The sequence below is a fragment of the Carassius carassius genome, chromosome 12 (assembly GCF_963082965.1).
Source record: "Carassius carassius chromosome 12, fCarCar2.1, whole genome shotgun sequence".
NCBI lineage: Eukaryota > Metazoa > Chordata > Actinopteri > Cypriniformes > Cyprinidae > Carassius > Carassius carassius.
This window is the reverse complement of record NC_081766.1, coordinates 22,791,187-22,808,861: the sequence shown is the minus strand read 5'-3', so window position 1 is coordinate 22,808,861 and position 17,675 is coordinate 22,791,187. Positions and strand designations below refer to the sequence as shown.

Genomic DNA, 17,675 nt, shown 5'->3' with positions numbered 1-17,675 from the left:
TTCTGCAACTGTGATATTTTGCAGCTGACCTTCTTCAAAGCCTTGTTGTTTTCCATTCTGGTTCTTTGTGAGATGGCGGATTAAAGAACACAGGCCAAGGCATAAACAATAAATATAAAAAAAAGACATTTTTGGAGACATGGTAATAAATAAATAACTTAAATGAAAAAAATAAATATGATATATGTTAAATGTACAGTAAATGTTAAGGGATGCATGGCATCCATTTGGTAACAGTTAAAAAAAAAAACAATGGCAAATGCATTGTGGTCATCATCCGTTGATAAAAGAGAAAGCTAATGACCGTGCTAAAGCACAGTCTGGTAGACATCACATTATGCTATTCTTTTTTTCTTTTTCTTTTTCTTTTTTTGATAAGTACAATGGGGAAAAACCTGTAACGCCACATAACTATGGTGCAACTAAATCCATACATAAATGCCAAAAATGCTTAGTAGCAAATCCAAGTATCTTTTCACATAGTTTGACAATTTAGACCTACATCATGATTACCTAACATATGTTGATGATAATACTTAAATTATATTATAATAGCTCTCGTGGAACTCCTTCAAGACTGTTGGAAGACCATTTCAGGTGACTACCTCTTGAAGCTCATCAAGAGAATGCCAAGAGTGTGCAAAGCAGTAATCAAAGCAAAAGGTGGCTACTTTGAAGAACCTAGAATATGACATATTTTCAGTTTTTTCACACTTTTTTGTTATGTATATAATTCCATATATAATTCCACATGTGTTAATTCATAGTTTTGATGCCTTCAGTGTGAATCTACAATTTTCATAGTCATGAAAATAAAGAAACCTCTTTGAATGAGAAGGTGTGTCCAAACTTTTGGTCTGTACTGTATATATATATATAATTTGTACATTAATATCTGATGTACCAGCATAATATATATGCATTGCATTGTACTATTGGGCTAAAAAAAAATTAATCTTTATAGATTTTATTCACTTGACTATATCTTTCAATCAGTCGACTTATGGCACTTTTCCACTGAGTTGTATGACTTGGCTATGCACGGCATGGTACGGCACGGCTCAACTCGGTTTGCGTTTCCACTGCAGTTTAGTACCACTTTAGAGCGGGCGGGATTATTCACATGTCATTATAGTTGTGCCGCTTCTACTGCTGTGACTCTTGAAAAACGTTTTCATTCCAGGTCGCCCAATCAAGATCTCACTGGGTCCGCTCCTCTGCTATCAACAAGAGGAACGTCCTTAGCAGACAACAAAACACCCACTTTTTGGTTGTAAAAAAGAAAAAAAAGAAAAAAGTGCGTTCTTTCAAAACAATTGGGTTTGATCCTTCGCTTGGCTGTGCAGATTTAAATTTAATGGTTCTGTTGTGTTTGTGTCACAAGTTCAGTGACACAGGCAGTGATGAATTTCTCCGGGCCAATCAGTGATCAGCAGAGTTTAGAAGTCCCGTTTGGTGATGGAACTATTTACTTGGAACCTCAACCGAGGTGGTACTAAAAAAAAGTACCAGGTACTGTACCCAGTGGAAAACCCCCAAAAGTTAACCGTACCGACCCGTACCGTGCCTTACCATGCAGTGGAAAAGTGCCATAACTATATTAAATACTGTCTGCGTGGAAACCCTTTGATACCTTTTATTTTATTTATGGTATTAAAAAGGATTTTGAAGAAAATTAAGATAGTTCATATCATTCCTGTAAAAACCCTGAGAAATGAAAAACACAATCAACCTTCAGTGCTTCCTGCTGAAAGGTTAATACTAACAGGCCTGTGTGTTTTCTATCGGGCTAAGCTTTTAATAATACTCCACATATGTATGTGCAATTACATTCTAATTACAACAATAATGTGCTGTTAATAATGAATGATCCACAGTTGCTAATGTGGCTGAAATATTACATGCCATACTGAAGGCCAGGAAAATGGGCACTGACATCCAGGATCAACAAATGAATCTGACAAATGAAACAGGGTTTCGTGCTGTATTCAAGTCTGTTGAAATTCTTGGTAAGCAAATGCTTGTCGAGTTATAACATGTAGTTTTTGTTTATAGAGCCATTCAGATGTATGATCCAAAGTTGCTGTTCTTCCATCCTTAAACTCTCTCCATTTTGAGTCCAAAGAGTCTCTCGTCGTTTCTGACTTGGTTGAATCGTATTCTAACCTCATTCAAGCTTTTCTGTCGAGGTTTGGTGTGATGTAATGTAAGTTTGTATGCATTTGCTGTTGTTGTGAACCACTCACAACCAAACCAAATTCCCTCACAGAGCTTTACCATGGCCAACCCGTTCGACCTCGTTCTGTAGCCATGGCCCAGGAGGCTTCCGGATTCCTCTTTTTCTCTCTTTGACCGTTGAACCATTTCTTCATGTCACGCTCCCCCTGCTCTTTCAGGTCAGCTCATCCCACGCACTCACAGTCTGCTGCAGAGAGGGACTTGATGGTTCTCCAGGTTGTGGTAGCGTCCATGAAAGAGACCGGTTCATAGCTCACGGGACGGCAGCAAGGGTGTGCGCTTACCTTCCTGGCGGTGCGCTTGGGCAGACTACCATTGGCGAGCAGAGCACGCAGAGCCAAGTCATAGTTCCCACGAGACCTCTGGCAGGAGCCGACGCAGAACTTGAAAAGGACAATTTCGTCTGAGTCGAAACCCATGCCCAGGTCCCGTACACGCATCTCACGTTTCTCTAAGTGGCAGTCCCGACTGCTGTGGTGTCCCCTGCTGCTCTTCTCTTTCTTTTTCTTTTCCTCCTTCTCTTTTTTCTTCTTTTTCTTGCGTGCACCTTTGGTCTGTATGTCAGAAGTGTCTGGTGAGCGGGGGGAACGTTCCCATCTCGCTGGTTGTTGGTCGTCCTCGAAAAGCACAGATGGCTCTGCGGGAGAGACAGAAATGGATGAAGAAAAAAAGAAAGAGAAGTTTATAGCCTGTTCAGGACTTAACAATTCATTGTTGATTCATTCATTGAAGAAATCATTCCCAGACATTCAACTCACCAAACAAGCCATGCCATGGGGAGTCACTGTCCTCCTCAAGCTCTTCCTCAGTATCTGGAAAAGCCTCTAATGGCAGCTCCACCATTCCAGCAAATCCTACCGCAGCTTCGTATTCTGCTTGAAAACGTGACCTGCTTCCTGCCACTAGGGACAGCAGAGACATCACAACCCATACAAGCACCTGAGCAAACAAAGCAAAGGTGGATGGAAAATAAAAAGGACAGCTTTTCAAAGTAATTATAGAGCATCTCCTGGGTACTTGAATCAATGAATGTCCGAGCAAAGAATTTGCCCATTTATACACACCTGCCAATGTTTACTGCGACATGGTGAATTGGTGACTGATGGCATGGCAGGCATTGCTCTGATCCAATTCCTCGGCCACCACCAAATTCCCACCTGCATGGAAATAACAACGAATGGCTTGATTATAAAGCAACCTAGAGTTGTACATGTACATATCAAGTCAGGTAATGTAAACTCGAGAGAGCAACATGCGAATGCACATAACATAAAAATGTAAATTCAAAGGAGTCTCATTCATCACGGTCATAATGCCTTTAGAAACTATGTTAATTGTTATAGAGAGAGACCTGTGTGATCTCTGAGCATGGCTGGTGCTGACTTGCCTGCGGACAAAGCTACAGTGTTAAAAAGAGCAGTTGTCTGTCAAATAAACAACTTTGAAGCAGACACTGTCAAAAGCATTCTTGATGTGGTTAGATTGCAGCGTGTAGAAGGAGCCTCATGCTTTCAAGAGGTCCTACAAATCACAGAGATACATAGGGGTTGATAAGAGCTCGAGCAATGGAGATGTTTATTGACTCATTGCTGTGTGTGACTGTGTAACCTGTGCTGGGGGCTCTGATTTATATCAGAGTCGGGAACAAGCTGCATTGTCTCAGTTAACACCATTCAAACAGCAGGACTCAATCAAACATGGCATCCCAAAAATGACTGATGAGGACAGACCAATTATTTGCTTGTACTGTGCTAATATTTTGGCTTAGTTTTATAGTGTTCCAGATGTGTGGAGTTGACTGAGGCTGGATTCTTTTCTCTCACTCACCTCTGTGAGATATTCTTCAAGAGGAACTGAACTGATGGCACACTTAAGGCCAATTTACAAGATTTAGCTAGTAATGAAAATGAATGGCAAAATGAAAAATAAAACACAAAAAACGTACAGTACTGTGCAAAAGTTTTAGGTTTCACCAATTTTTTTTTTTTTTTAAGTCAGTTATCTTTTGTTGTAGTGTGTCAGTAGGAAATATCAGCTTACATTTGCAAACATTATTTTTGCCATTAATTGTAATAATCCAGTGATTCAGCAGCCAGTGCTCCACACAGAGATCTGATCTCATCATCATCCAGGCTGTCTGGAGTAACATGAACAAACTGAGACAGACTTAATCCAGAACAACTGTGGCAATATCTCCAAGACACTTCAAGAAACCTGCAAAGCTACAGTACTGTGCAAAGTTTTAAAGTGAGGATACCGTCAAAAATAATGCCATAAATAGATTTTATTAATTAACTTCTATTAACTAAATTAAATCAACATTTGGTGTAACAACAAATGCATTAACAAAGGCTTTTGTCCTAGGTGCACTTGCACATTGTTTTTCAGGTAGGTTTCTTGAAGTGTCTTGGAGACATTGCCGTAGTTCTTCTGGATTCAGTCTGTCTCAGTTTGTTTTGTTTCTTCATGTAACTCCAGAGAGACTGGATGATGGTGGAGCACTGGCTGCTGTCAGGCTTCTTGTGCAAACAAAAATCTCACTGGATTATTACAATTAATGGCAAATATAATGTTTGAAATCGAAATTGATATTTACTACTGACACGCTACAGCAAACAACATAATTAACTAAATAATACTGGTGAAAATACTAGTGGCCTAAGACTTTTGCACAGTACTGTAAATCACCCATTTGAAATGCTACAAGTGAAGGAATAATATTATAATGTAGAAAAACAGATATTAATTTTTATATTTGCTAAAGATTACATTTAACTGTTATTCTTATCAAGCTAGTCTTTAAAAATGCTATGAGCATTAGATGACAACAAAACACAATTAAATATCTAATATTGGTCGACAATTTAGACAAAACCGATTTACGGTAAAAAAAAAAAAAATCACTTTCACTTTATGTCAATTGGTGTTAAATAGAATAAAGCAAGCCATACTGGTTGGGAATGACACGATGACAGATTTTCATTTCTGGTTGAAACTCCCTATAAGCCTGCATATGGAAGTAACTAGGAAATGTACTCTAAATACAAATCACATTAAGGGGGGCTGGACACTCACTGTACCTGTTCTATTAATTCTGGACCATTTTCTGGCAACTCTCATAATGTTAAAGAAAGGTCATCGTAAAGGGTCAGAGGATCTTTTGCTGAAGCTTTTTGTTTTCATGCAGAAAGAAGTCCAATCATCCTCCTGATCTACTCACAAGACAAACTTTGGACTCAGGTTCTCTAAAATGATTTACTGAATACATCTTTAAAGACAAAAAAATTAAATAAAAGTAGTATCTCATGTGGTCCTCCTTAAAGATGTTTAATGCTGTATCTAAAGATCTTCAGTCATCTTGGTTTATTGGCTGCTTAAGGCAAATGCAGAATTTATGTCTTCTAAATCCAGCGAAATAAATATTAACCCGGTTAGCAGCTTCAGGACATATTTATGGCATCTTTGGAGGCTGACATCAGCTGAGAAAGACCACATATGACCAGAGATGAATGTGGACATGCTGTCAAGACATTTTATAGCATAAATTCCTATCGAAATATGACTTCTACCCTCATTCTAACTCCTGCATGTGTTGCGTTAAAATCAAAGCTTTGTTTATGTGTGAAGATTTATTGTATTCTGACGATTTTCTAATTGTAGTTGTATACATATCTGAATCTCCTTAAATATGTGGCACTTCATCTAAACTGCCATAATTGCTTTGATCATAAGCGACATAAAAGCATACGCCCTGAGCTGCGTATGTGATTGTTTGTTTATAAATGGTTTCTGTGCGTGTGTATGAGTGTTATGGCTGTGACTCTGTGAGCGTGCACATCTGTGCGCCTGACCACAACAATCATTCTTACAGTCTGGCTGGCTTCCCTCCTTCACTCTTCAGTTTCTATCCAGCTGAATGTATAAACCTAATGCAGAAAAACCAGGCTGACCGTAACAAGCAAATCAATATCAGACACCTACAGAGAAACAAGACCAACTCCACCTCAAGAATTTTGAAATCTATCCATTGTAGACTATGGAAGTGCAATCTGGCTAACTGGTTGGCAAACATTTTGGGTCTGTGCACCTCATTTTGTGGTGTCAGTTTCTAAATAAGACCTTTGGCCTCTCGTTCCCTGACGACCCCCCACTTCACTGCTTCCTGTAAGCTGAGATGGCATGCTGGGGGCACAGGCCAGAGGTTATGATAAGAGTGCTACCTGCCTCTCAAACACACAGCAGGCTGCTACAGACAGATAAGCAATCAAAATCGGTCATGAAACAACAAATTCACACCTGTTATGCAAATTTTAGTTAGTGCCTTAAGTTAAAGGGCGGCATCTATTCCTTTTGCTCATACTTGACATTACAGGTTTATTCTAAACTTTCCACCTAAGTATTTATCTTCAGTGCACAACTTGTCTCACACCGTTTATGCTACAGATGCAAATGACACTTCAAATCAAGCATATCAAAACTCTTTAAAGAAAATGGTTGAAAATCCAATAAATGTATGCCACATCTAGGAAACAGAATATCACAGAGACTTGGAAGTGGGCTCTTCTGGCAATGAAAGCATCTAGCTAGCAATGCCCTGTCTAGAACACCCTAGCATTGTGAAGTGATGTTTGCATGTGAAACAGAAATGGGGATTGTAAAGAATTTAACAATTCTGCTTTGTTAACATTAAATAAAAATACTAAACAAGTTAAAGAAAAATGAATAAAACTAAATCAAACAAACAATGCCACAATATATTTCAAATTATTTTTTATAAAATACCACTGACAAAACTCATCTTTCACACTTTCATTCAATTAAAAGTACCGACTCATAAGAGTCATTAGGTCAGGCTTCAGACTAGACTGGTTGTGCTGCCTGTGTTTGACACTACAAAGAACTGACTCAACTCAACTCAACTCACCTTTCATGTTGATAGACTTAAAAGAAAAAAGAACTGACTCATAAGAGTCATTCGTTCTGTTGCACACTGTTCTATTTCACGCTGTAGATTTGGTAACAGTGTTTCTTTAATTAAGCCCAACACTAATGAACAAGCACATGTAAAAATAATTTCAGACTTTTTCTTTATCATGTATGATATTGCAGAGATTTTTTTAGCTTGTGCAAAGCTCGGTTACACTTTATTTCAAGGTGTCCTTGTTACAGTTTAATTATACATATAAGTACTGAGTAATATTAATTAACTACATGTACTTACTATATGGTAAGGATTAGGGACTGGCTAAGGGTAACTTGCATGTTATTATGCATAATTAACGTGCAACAAGGACACCTTAAAATAAAATGTTACCCAAAGCTCTTTCATGAATAGCAAATCATTTTATATAATTAGCAGCTCTAATTTCCATATACAATGCTCTTAAGAAGTAGTTAGATTTACCTATATGGAACTGATCTGCATTAATACAAATAAGACAAAAGAACCATAAGAAAACTGATGCCTGAAAGCAGCCAAGAAAGTGCAGATGAAGTGGAAATCACCTAACATTTCAGTCCAGACGGCAGTCTTTTGCACTGCAAGTTTTGCACTGAACATTGAATGAAGCAGCTTTCTCTCATTGAGAGAGGTTTTAAGCAGATTTGGGCTAGTTTGCAGTTCATTTGAACAGAAGCACTATTTGAACATTAGTGGTCTCCGAAACCTGTAAACTGACAATCTTGAGCATTGAAGCTCTAACATGAGTATTTGTGCATATAACTTCAAACACATTTAAATCTGTCTCACTGCATTGCAAAAAGCATTTTATTTCATTAGACATAAGCATCTTTCAGTTTGGCAAGTTTTGCACTAAACATTGAATGAAGCAGCTTTCTCTCATTGAGAGAGAAGGTTTTAAGCAGATTTGGGCTAGTTTGCAGTTCATTTGAACACAAGCACTATTTGAACATTAGTGGTCTCAGAAACCTGTAAACTGACAATCTTGAGCATTGAAGCTCTAACATAAGTTTTTGTGCACATAACTTCTAAAACATTAAAAACTCTCACTGCATTGCAAAAAAGATTTTATTTCATTAGACATAAGCATCTTTCAGTTTGGCAAGTATTGGACTGAACTGAACATTGAATGAAGCAGCTTTCTCTCATTGAGAGAGAAGGTTTTAAGCAGATTTGCAATCCAAAAAGCATTTTATTTCATTAGACATAAGCATCTTTCAGTTTGGCAAGTTTTGCACTGAGCATTGAATGAAGCAGCTTTCTCATTGAGAGAGAAGGTTTTAAGCAGATTTGGGCTTGTTTCCAGTTCATTTGAACAGAAGCACTATTTGAACATTAGTGAAAATTAGTGGTCTCAGAAACCTGTAAACTGACAATCTTGAGCATTGAAGCTCTAACATGAGTATTTGTGCATATAACTTCAAACACATTTACATCTGTCTCACTGCATTGCAAAAAACATTTTATTTCATTATAGGCATTATAATTGTAATATTATGTGCTTTGTACTGTAAAATTTTCTCACCGGTGAATAAAACATGAGGTAATATGACAATCTGGCATTGTATTCCACCCTCCACCACCGCTGTCTCTCTTTGCTTCACTGGTTAGCCTCTGGTCTGCCTGTGCACGTTCATATGTTGTGTAGGAGACATGGTATTGGAGAGTGATTTGCACGGAGGATGGAGTCACAAAATATTACGTGTTTGCGTTCACACAAAAGGCAATCCGGCAATATTCTGGCAATTTTCCAGGTTCAACATGCAGTGTGAAAGGGGCAAAACTCTCTCTGTTTAAATCTAGATTAAAGACAAATTTCCTTGGTAAAGAATTCAAATAATACATCTCATAATCTTGTACTGCTGTTATATCTGATCAAATGCACATGATTATTCTTTAGATTGGGTTAAACAAGTAAATTTTGCTTGGATGGAACAGCAGCTAAGCTAAGTATGTCTCCATTTGTTTCTCTGTTTTTGCTAACTAGGATTTACACAAGCTTCAGTCTGGATCCAGAACACCTGAGAAGAGACGATGCCAACCCCTCAGAGGACCTCAGATAATGCCAACCCTGAAACAACATACCGAACTACCAAATTTTGCTATATGTTCAATTGCAACATATAATAATTGCTGTTAATAGTGTTCATCGTCTGTTTGATTACATCTTTAATTGATTTTTTCCATACATTTCTGCCATATGCACATTAACTGACAGTCACCACTGATAAGCTACTACTAAATATATTATAGAAACTTAATTTTCTGTAAAGTTGCTTTGCTACGATTTGTGTCGTAAAAAGCACTAAACAAATACATTTCAATTGAAAAATTTCATTAAATGGAGTCTTATGCCTTCAGAGCTAGCTTGCTATTGCTAGCCTCTCCGAAATCGCCTACCCTAACTTTAAGTCTAGAGATAAGGATTTTGCTAAATATATACACTATATTACATATTCAATTACAATTTCTCTTAACCTGTTCAATATTTCATGTATATTTGATTAAAAAGTTTTTATGACTTTCACATTTAAATGTTTATATTTAAAAAAACAAATAGTAGTAGAAACATAACTATTTCATTAAAAAGTTATCTAAACTAACTTCTATGCAATATAAATGTCTGTATACAAATTAAATAAAGTTTAGATGTAAACTGTCTAAACTGAACTCAACATAGAGCATAAGTGAGTTTCAACTGCCTCCTGCTCCTCGTTTGTCCCCAACTCGGACAGAACTGTTTGAGTTGTTTGATGTGCCAGGTCTACCTGTTATTAATGATGATGAACAGTGATGTGGGATAGGCCACACTAAATTAGCCAGCCATTAAAAGACACCTGGTGAAAGCAGAGATGCAAAGTACACTTCACCAGCCTGGCCTGCTTGATCATTGCCAGACATGCTTTTGTCTGGTGGTGTGAACTTTAGCCATGAAGTGTGTGTAATATATCTATCAATGTTATGATTATGTATGTATGTGTATATGTGTAATGTATTGGACCTCTTTCAACAGACTGTATTTTTGCTATTTGCAGATAATCCGAGACACTGGTTTTATGGAGCTCAAGCTCCAGAACTCAATCGCTGCATGTCTGAGTGCGTGACATCCAAGCGTATAATTCAATAATCCTTCTCTGGCAAAAGGTAAGTTCTCATTACTGTCAGAGTCCAGCCACTGGAGAGGTGAAGAGAGAATGTACGCTGCCAAGAAAACCAGCATTACCTGTTTTAAAACTTTTACTCTTTTGTTCCAGGATCCAAGAGGAAACCAAACAAAACATGCTGATTATTGGAGTGTGAACACATGTGGTTTTCAAACCACCATTCATGTCACTGAGTGAACATGATAGCAAAAACAACAACGTTCACACACAACCTGTAAAAGTCCCGTAATGACACGTGACATCAGGATGTGACATGTAATTTACGAGTCGAAAATGCTAGGCACATTAACTTTCACTTAAACTGGCCAAGAATCTCAGCTTCAGTGTGGATAGTGAGGAACTACCTGATCTCTGCTTCATTACAGTTTGCACATATTTTTTCATCGCAAATGTTGGTCTGCCTTCAAAACACACGGCACACTCTTTACGGCATTGTTCACAAAGGGCTCGTTCCGGGACTGAACACGACAATGTTACTAGATCCCCTACCCGGGATCGATCCCGAATTCACACAGAAGGTGACCCAGCAATTTTCCGGGACCAACGTGCAATGTGAAAGGGGCTTTATTGGCATCTATGGCTCCATGAAGAACCTTTTACATCCAGGCAAACTTTCTACTTCTAAAAAGGTTCTTTATAGTGGTTTTTGTTGTAAAATGTTCTTGACACTAAGAAAAACAAACAAACAACAACTAAATAAATTTTTGGTTCAAAAGATCATTTACGGTTTAGTGCATCTCTTGTGATATTTAATCTGAAAATAACTTTTAATGACTGTAATTTTTCAACAGTAATTACGCAGTCAAATCAACATCATTGATGTGCGCACGTCCTGGGTCATTCTCTTTTGACTTCTTACGGCACTAAATACCTGAATTCATGGTACATCAACAATGGAATCAGCAGTGTTGAAGTTAGAGGCTGTGAACCTTGACAAAAGAGGCAGGTTGGTTGGTAGGCTTTATTTTTGCTACGCAAATGCAGTGGCCACTGTTTGCATTCCACACGACGCGGCTACATCACGAGCTTGTCGGACAGAGCACGAGAGCATGTCCCTTCCCCAACCGATCCTCAACTGAGGCACAGGCGTGGACCACACAAACAGCTCGCTCAGACACTTACAAGCATCCATAATCACACACATTTATTGCAATACAAATGCATATTCAATTAAGCTCATTATTTTATGGGTTTTTTATTATCAATATAGATGTCTTTATTATCTCACTTCAAAGGGATTTAATATATTCATGCCTCCCAACATGTCTATTAAAATAATTCAGTCTATTACTATTACATTTACATGCATCTCACCATGCATTTCAAATGCCCCCAATTTGTTTTGTTTCTTGAAAATGATTTTATTTGTTGCACAATTTTAACAATAAAAAATATTTATTTTAGGCAAAATTCCGTCCCACTTTAAAATTAGGTTATATATAAATATATATAAATTTTGTATTGCAAAAACACATTTGGCTACTGAAGTGGGATATGGGTTTGGTTAGGACCAGGTTTTGTTGTATGGTTAGGTTTAAGGGGTAGGGTTAACAGAGTAATTATAGATATAACTACAGAAATAATTACATATGTAATTACATGCATATATTTTTCAATATAAGTACAACATCTTGCAATGAATGCATTGTATTCAATGATTTAAATGAGTAAATGGTAGGACACTAATGGTAGGAGGTAAAGACACTAAATGTGAAGTGGGTACCAGCATTGTAATATTGCCCATGTATTTTAAAGCCGTAACTTTACAACAATTATCAGTTTATCATACTGGTCAGAATTTTTAATATCGGTACATCCATACTTTAAAGCCTTTTTTGCTAAATCTGAAAAACAAATCAAATGTGTTTTTTCATTTTTAAAAGACGAGAAAGCGTATCCACTTTGGGGTGACCATCAGCGATAAATGGTCTTCTACATTAATGATCATTAATAATAAATAATTTATCCCTATTGTTAAAATCTTTCTACTTGATGTTCAGCAGTAAAACATCAAAAAGCCTTTTATTATCAGTAATGAATAATGCCTGTTCTTATTATCTACTTCACTCCTCTTACAAATTTGATAAACAAAAAGTTACATTAGTCATGCTTCTCTTGATTTAAATAAAACTAGTTATCATTCACCTGGCAAAACATTGTTAACAGGCTGATTTTATACAAAGAATCATTATAAAGTGGGTCAGCATTGGGATTTGCAAATTTGAGATGATTTGTGCTGACAGCTAGCAGTGATAGATTTGAGCTGTAAGATTATTACAAACTTTACAGTTTAGATTTATAAACTCTGTTCTGAGCAGTTCAGATGCAGTAGCTAATGTCCTTTCCTGTCTGAAACCCATCCTGAACAACAGCTTTACCTTCTCTTCATTAAAAATGTTTTGCCTTTTGCTTTGATATCCAAATACAGCCAAATTTAATACATTTAAAAGGGACAGACAGAGCGAGAACACTTGGATGAACAAGTCCTTAAATGGGAATAAATTAGGTAAGAAAGGGTAATGGTGAAGATAGTATTTCACTCCTGAGGCTTAGCCTGAGCAGTCACAGAAGAGGGAGAGAGAAAGAACGAGACAGAGTAAGCAACTGAATACTCTATAAAAGGAAGCCAGAACAGTTATCCTTGAGATAAGGGTTGGTGGCTGGAAAGAGAGAAGCTTCATCATTGAAATCACGCATCATATACAAACCAGATAGAACAGAGACTAGCCCATCCTCATAGGCCTTTATACTGTAGCTTACATCTCATTTGTTCAAATGTAGCTTGGGGGGGGGGGGGGGGGGTCCAACTATTAGTGTGTCTGGATGAACTAACAACATCCAAAGCGTTTCCATGTCGCCCAGTTGAGCCCCAGACAGACTTCAAGTAATGACCTGGCCCGCTATTTCAAAGGCAGCGACGCCACCATGATTAATGCATCTGACCTGGCAATTTTGGAAGAATACAGCTTATTGTATTAAAGACTGCTTCCAGCCACAAACATGGGAGTACAATAAGTCCACTTAACATTCTTCGCTATCAAAAGTTTGGTACGAGATGTTCAGATTAAGAGAAAAAGGTAATATCCCTCATCAGTGTCATGAATGAAGTCTTGAGTGTAGAAGCATTTCATCTGGCAAAAACACCAGCAATTAAGCAAAAACCAGGGATCAGGCTTGGTAAAATGTTTTTGTGTATTTACAAATTTGGTTTTATTGTATAAGCAATAATCTAAGTGGCTGAGTCTGAGAGTCAAGATATAAACAATCACAAGATCTGATTTTCTTCATACCACAATCAGGGCAAAAATAAATAAATAAATAAAAATTGTGTATAAAAAGAGTGTTGTAAAATCTGCAGAGTATGAGGAATGCAACTATGGAGCTATATATCAAAATAAATGACTTTTGCTCAATTATTTTTGGTAACCACAAGGGGGTGGATTTTTGATCCAGTTTAAGAGGGGGAATCTGTGGATGTTCTAGCATGTTAGGCAAGAATAATCATATAAATGACATTCCAGTGCAGTGTAGCACAGAACAGGACCTGTTGTGGATTATAGAGCATTTGTCTGACATCTACAATTAGGCAAGTTAGTCAGGACACATATTTTCACATGATGTTATAGAAATGCTTGTGAAAAGAAACCATAATCACCTGAGGGGGTAACTATATCAACAGTAGTCAATTTCTTTATACTGTAGTTAAGATCATAAAAGGATGAAACAATTTGCATTCCTGAAAATTCCCTTTCAAAACGACCACCCTAAAAACTAATGAATTATTTGCACAATGTTTGGCACCATGATGAATTTTCTAGTAACTGACAGAGGCCCATTCAGAGCAGCTGAGTGTTGAACTGACCCTTAGAGAGGATGAGCTCAGGTCAGCTAAGGCCAAGGGATGTGGACACTGTGGTGGAGTTGCAGGAAACTGCGAGATATCTCAACGTTCTCTTCTAAAGCACTATTGTAATCTTTTCCTCACGCACAAGACCGTAGATTTCTGTCACACACACATTCTGAAACCATTATTTATCGTACATGCCAAATATCTGCATCTTGTTGTGCTAGAGGCCAAATATTTGAGAGATCATTATATGACAATGACGTGAGGTGAGGGCCAGGTCACCTAACACAAAAGTGACCGGAGAATTGAAATAAATAAATAAATAAATAAATAATAATAATAATAATAATAAAAATAAAAAAATAAAAAAATAAAATAAACTTTTATAGGAATAAATGAAAATATGTTGCTTATTTGCGTCTATGTCAGGGGTCCACAATCATGGTCATGAATTGGGTTTGTCAGATAAAGAATGTAGGACCTCCAGGACCCCAGCTGAAACTCACTGCTCTAGTAACAGTGAGGCAAAATTCAATACAAAGCATGTAAGCAATGCAAAAACACATTGAAGTAGGTGCGACGGTCAAGGTCTGGTCTGAAAGCAAAGATTATAGAATGACAGTCATGAAAATGGAAATTAGTGCACAAAGAAGTTAAAATCCAAGAATTCAGTGGAATCTGAAATCTGAAATAATTTGAATAAATCAAATAAATCGTATTTCAGCTCATAATGGAAAACTCTAAGGCTACTGTACATGCTTTTCTGGAATTTATGTTAAAACATAAAATAACACATCTTAGCTCTAGTTAATTTACGTTGATGAAGTCAAACCAGCAACAAGATTTTATTTTTTATTTCTTAAGTTTGATAGGTTCGTTGTTAGAAACAAATGTTAATCATGTTCTGTCTGATGTAAATATTTGTTTCTTTTATTTATAGGATACAATAAAATATTAACAACATTTAATTACTGTGCACAGGTGAACGTTTTACCCCAAGAAAGAAGAAAAACTTATATCTAAGCCATCTTTAAAGTGGTCACGACTTTCACTTTAACCAGCACGATTTATTGCCAACTATTTACGCTATAATGCTGTTGACGAAAACGGATTCCCCCACCACTCCCGGTCTATTGCTGCTACTGTTGAACTCTCTAAATGAAGAATAGGCAAACTAAACCATTTGCGAGAATATCTACGTTCAGCAGGCTGTGAGAACAATGACAGGTAGGTTACGATGCCTCTCAGACCACACCTGATGACACCCGCCTAGTAAAAGTTTCAATTACACACCAGCCGTCTAATGTTTATTGCCCGAGGGGACATATTACAGAGTTCTGGATAAGATCCAAATCCGTTGACAATCTATAACCCGATCAGTTATAAGGAAGCCGATATGATAAGAAGTTTAAGTCATATGCGTTACCGTGCGTTCCCTCATGGACTGATTGAGCGCGAGCGAGCCAACTCCTTACAGCCTCGCTCTTCACACAGGCAGCTGAGCGTATCTTTTCTCAGTTAAATCCACACGCGCTTCTTTAAAACAACATAATTCTCGAGCAGCTGACTTTCGCACGGGTATGTCCTCTTCTAAAACAGAGAACAAACTCTTCAAAGGCGAGGGATACGGAGAGGCGCCTCCCTCCGTGGCCAAGCCTCTCGCTCTTCTTGTTGTGAGCACATCATTAGATGATTCTGAGAGGAGTGAAAATCAAAGCCATTGACCATTACCGGCTTAGCAGTTACACTGACAATAATCGTGATAATTATGAAAATAATATTAGTAACAATAACAGCCTAGCTACATCGATATTCATTTGTTTCAAAACAGTAACTTTTAATTCTCCCAAATAAAGAAAATGGTTAGGCTATATTTTCAATATAAAATACAAAATTCAACTCCAACTTACCGTGTTAATACAAGTTTTAAACTTAATTAGATTTGAATTTAAATTGAATCAATAGCCTTAACGTGATTCATGGTCCCACAGAGAGACTTTGAGAGTGAATTTGAGCTGTGAGCGCACGCATCCTGCTTTCATTAACTTCATCAAACATCAGTTCAAGATTCAAAACTTTATACAAAAAAACTTTAGTTATGAAAAGATAATGTTTATATCATTGATGTTAATGTAAATGAAATAACATTTCTGTAGTCATTGGTAGACATTCGACATAAAATTAAAACACAATGTTTAATTTGTAAACATTTTCAGCTAAAACCCTTATTGATTGATTGATAAAACATTAATGCAAATTATGAATATTTTATATTTAATAGATCGTCCATCCATTAAGTGAGTGTGTACGAGTCGGCCAATCTGGTTCCTTCCTTTAAAGTTAACATTTTCGAATAACAATCACGACGTCAATCAGTGAGTGAGACATTCAGATAAAATAAATTTTTTTCCAGTCATTGTTAAAAAAACAAGCAAACAAAACTCGCTAGCTAGTGTTAGTGAAGCAGTCAGGGGAATCTGCACTGTCACAATTAAAAATATTGCAATGTTACCTGAACACTAACTGAAAAGGGGTCTATAATATTGACACATTGTATTGTAAAATTTCAATACAAACGTCCAAACGTCCAATAACAAGCATGCAAATTCACTCAAAATTGTTTTATAAAATAGGTATCTATTTTTTTTTTATTTAATTTTTTTTTTTACATTTTACAGCAGACAAATGATCACAAAACAAGCAAAATAATAAAATGCTTTCCCAGTGGCGGACTGGGACAGTAAATCAGGCCGGGAATTTGACTCCACCCCAGGCCACCTCTGTTGCTGCAGTCACCACCACCCAATTCATGTGTCCACCAGACTGCTAAACTCTTTGGCTCTTTCAGTTGTTTGAATTGGGTTATACTTAAAAAATAAATCAAAATCCTTAGACTGTGGACGGGCAAAATAATCAAATGAAGTATCAAGAAGTATCAAGGCATTCACTGTCTCTATCATCTTTGCCTCTCTCACTCTGCACATTGAGTTTCTCTGCAATATGAAATAAGCACTTTCAATAATCTATATTAATTATGCAGCCATCAATTGTATGTCTCAATGATCACAGTCCTACTACTGATGAGCTTATAAATCATAAAAGCACATATTTTTCTAAGAGTATAGCCAGTATGTTTAGTTTTGCTTATAGCTTAAACTTTACCTTAAGGTTCCTGCTCTGACTCAAAAGCCGAACTGTCCACCCCTCTTGTTCAACCGCAGGAGCACTAGCAGCACTAGTGCTACTGTTGCTTCCTTCGTCACCTTCAAAATAAATAAGCATTGTACACTAGGCTACATATTAGGCTAGAAATGAAAAATCTAAATTTCTGGTCAGTTTTGACACTAAAAAAAAATACTGTATCCCCATATGTAAAACAGTGTGCTAGTTTGTCATTAAGATGCTCTTTTAAAACATCTATCATTATATACATTTGTAATATATATATATATATATATATATATAT

General features: G+C 36.9%; 1 protein-coding gene across 2 annotated transcripts; it reads right to left on the bottom strand.

The window, feature by feature from the left end:
• Positions 1–1,626: 1,626 nt before the first annotated feature.
• On the bottom strand, positions 1,627–15,856 carry LOC132154247 (neurturin-like). Of its 2 annotated transcripts, XM_059562819.1 has the most exons (4): positions 15,636–15,856; positions 3,303–3,395; positions 2,997–3,177; positions 1,627–2,875 (listed from the first exon to the last, which is right to left on the bottom strand). In XM_059562819.1, exons 1-4 carry the CDS (start codon positions 15,648–15,650, stop codon positions 2,403–2,405), a joined length of 762 nt encoding a protein of 253 aa, XP_059418802.1. In that variant the 5' UTR covers positions 15,651–15,856; the 3' UTR covers positions 1,627–2,402. The 2 variants fall into 2 exon arrangements, with proteins under 2 accessions (XP_059418802.1, XP_059418801.1); XM_059562818.1 differs by lacking the exon at positions 15,636–15,856 and having other exon boundaries at positions 3,303–3,575.
• Positions 15,857–17,675: the final 1,819 nt, after the last annotated feature.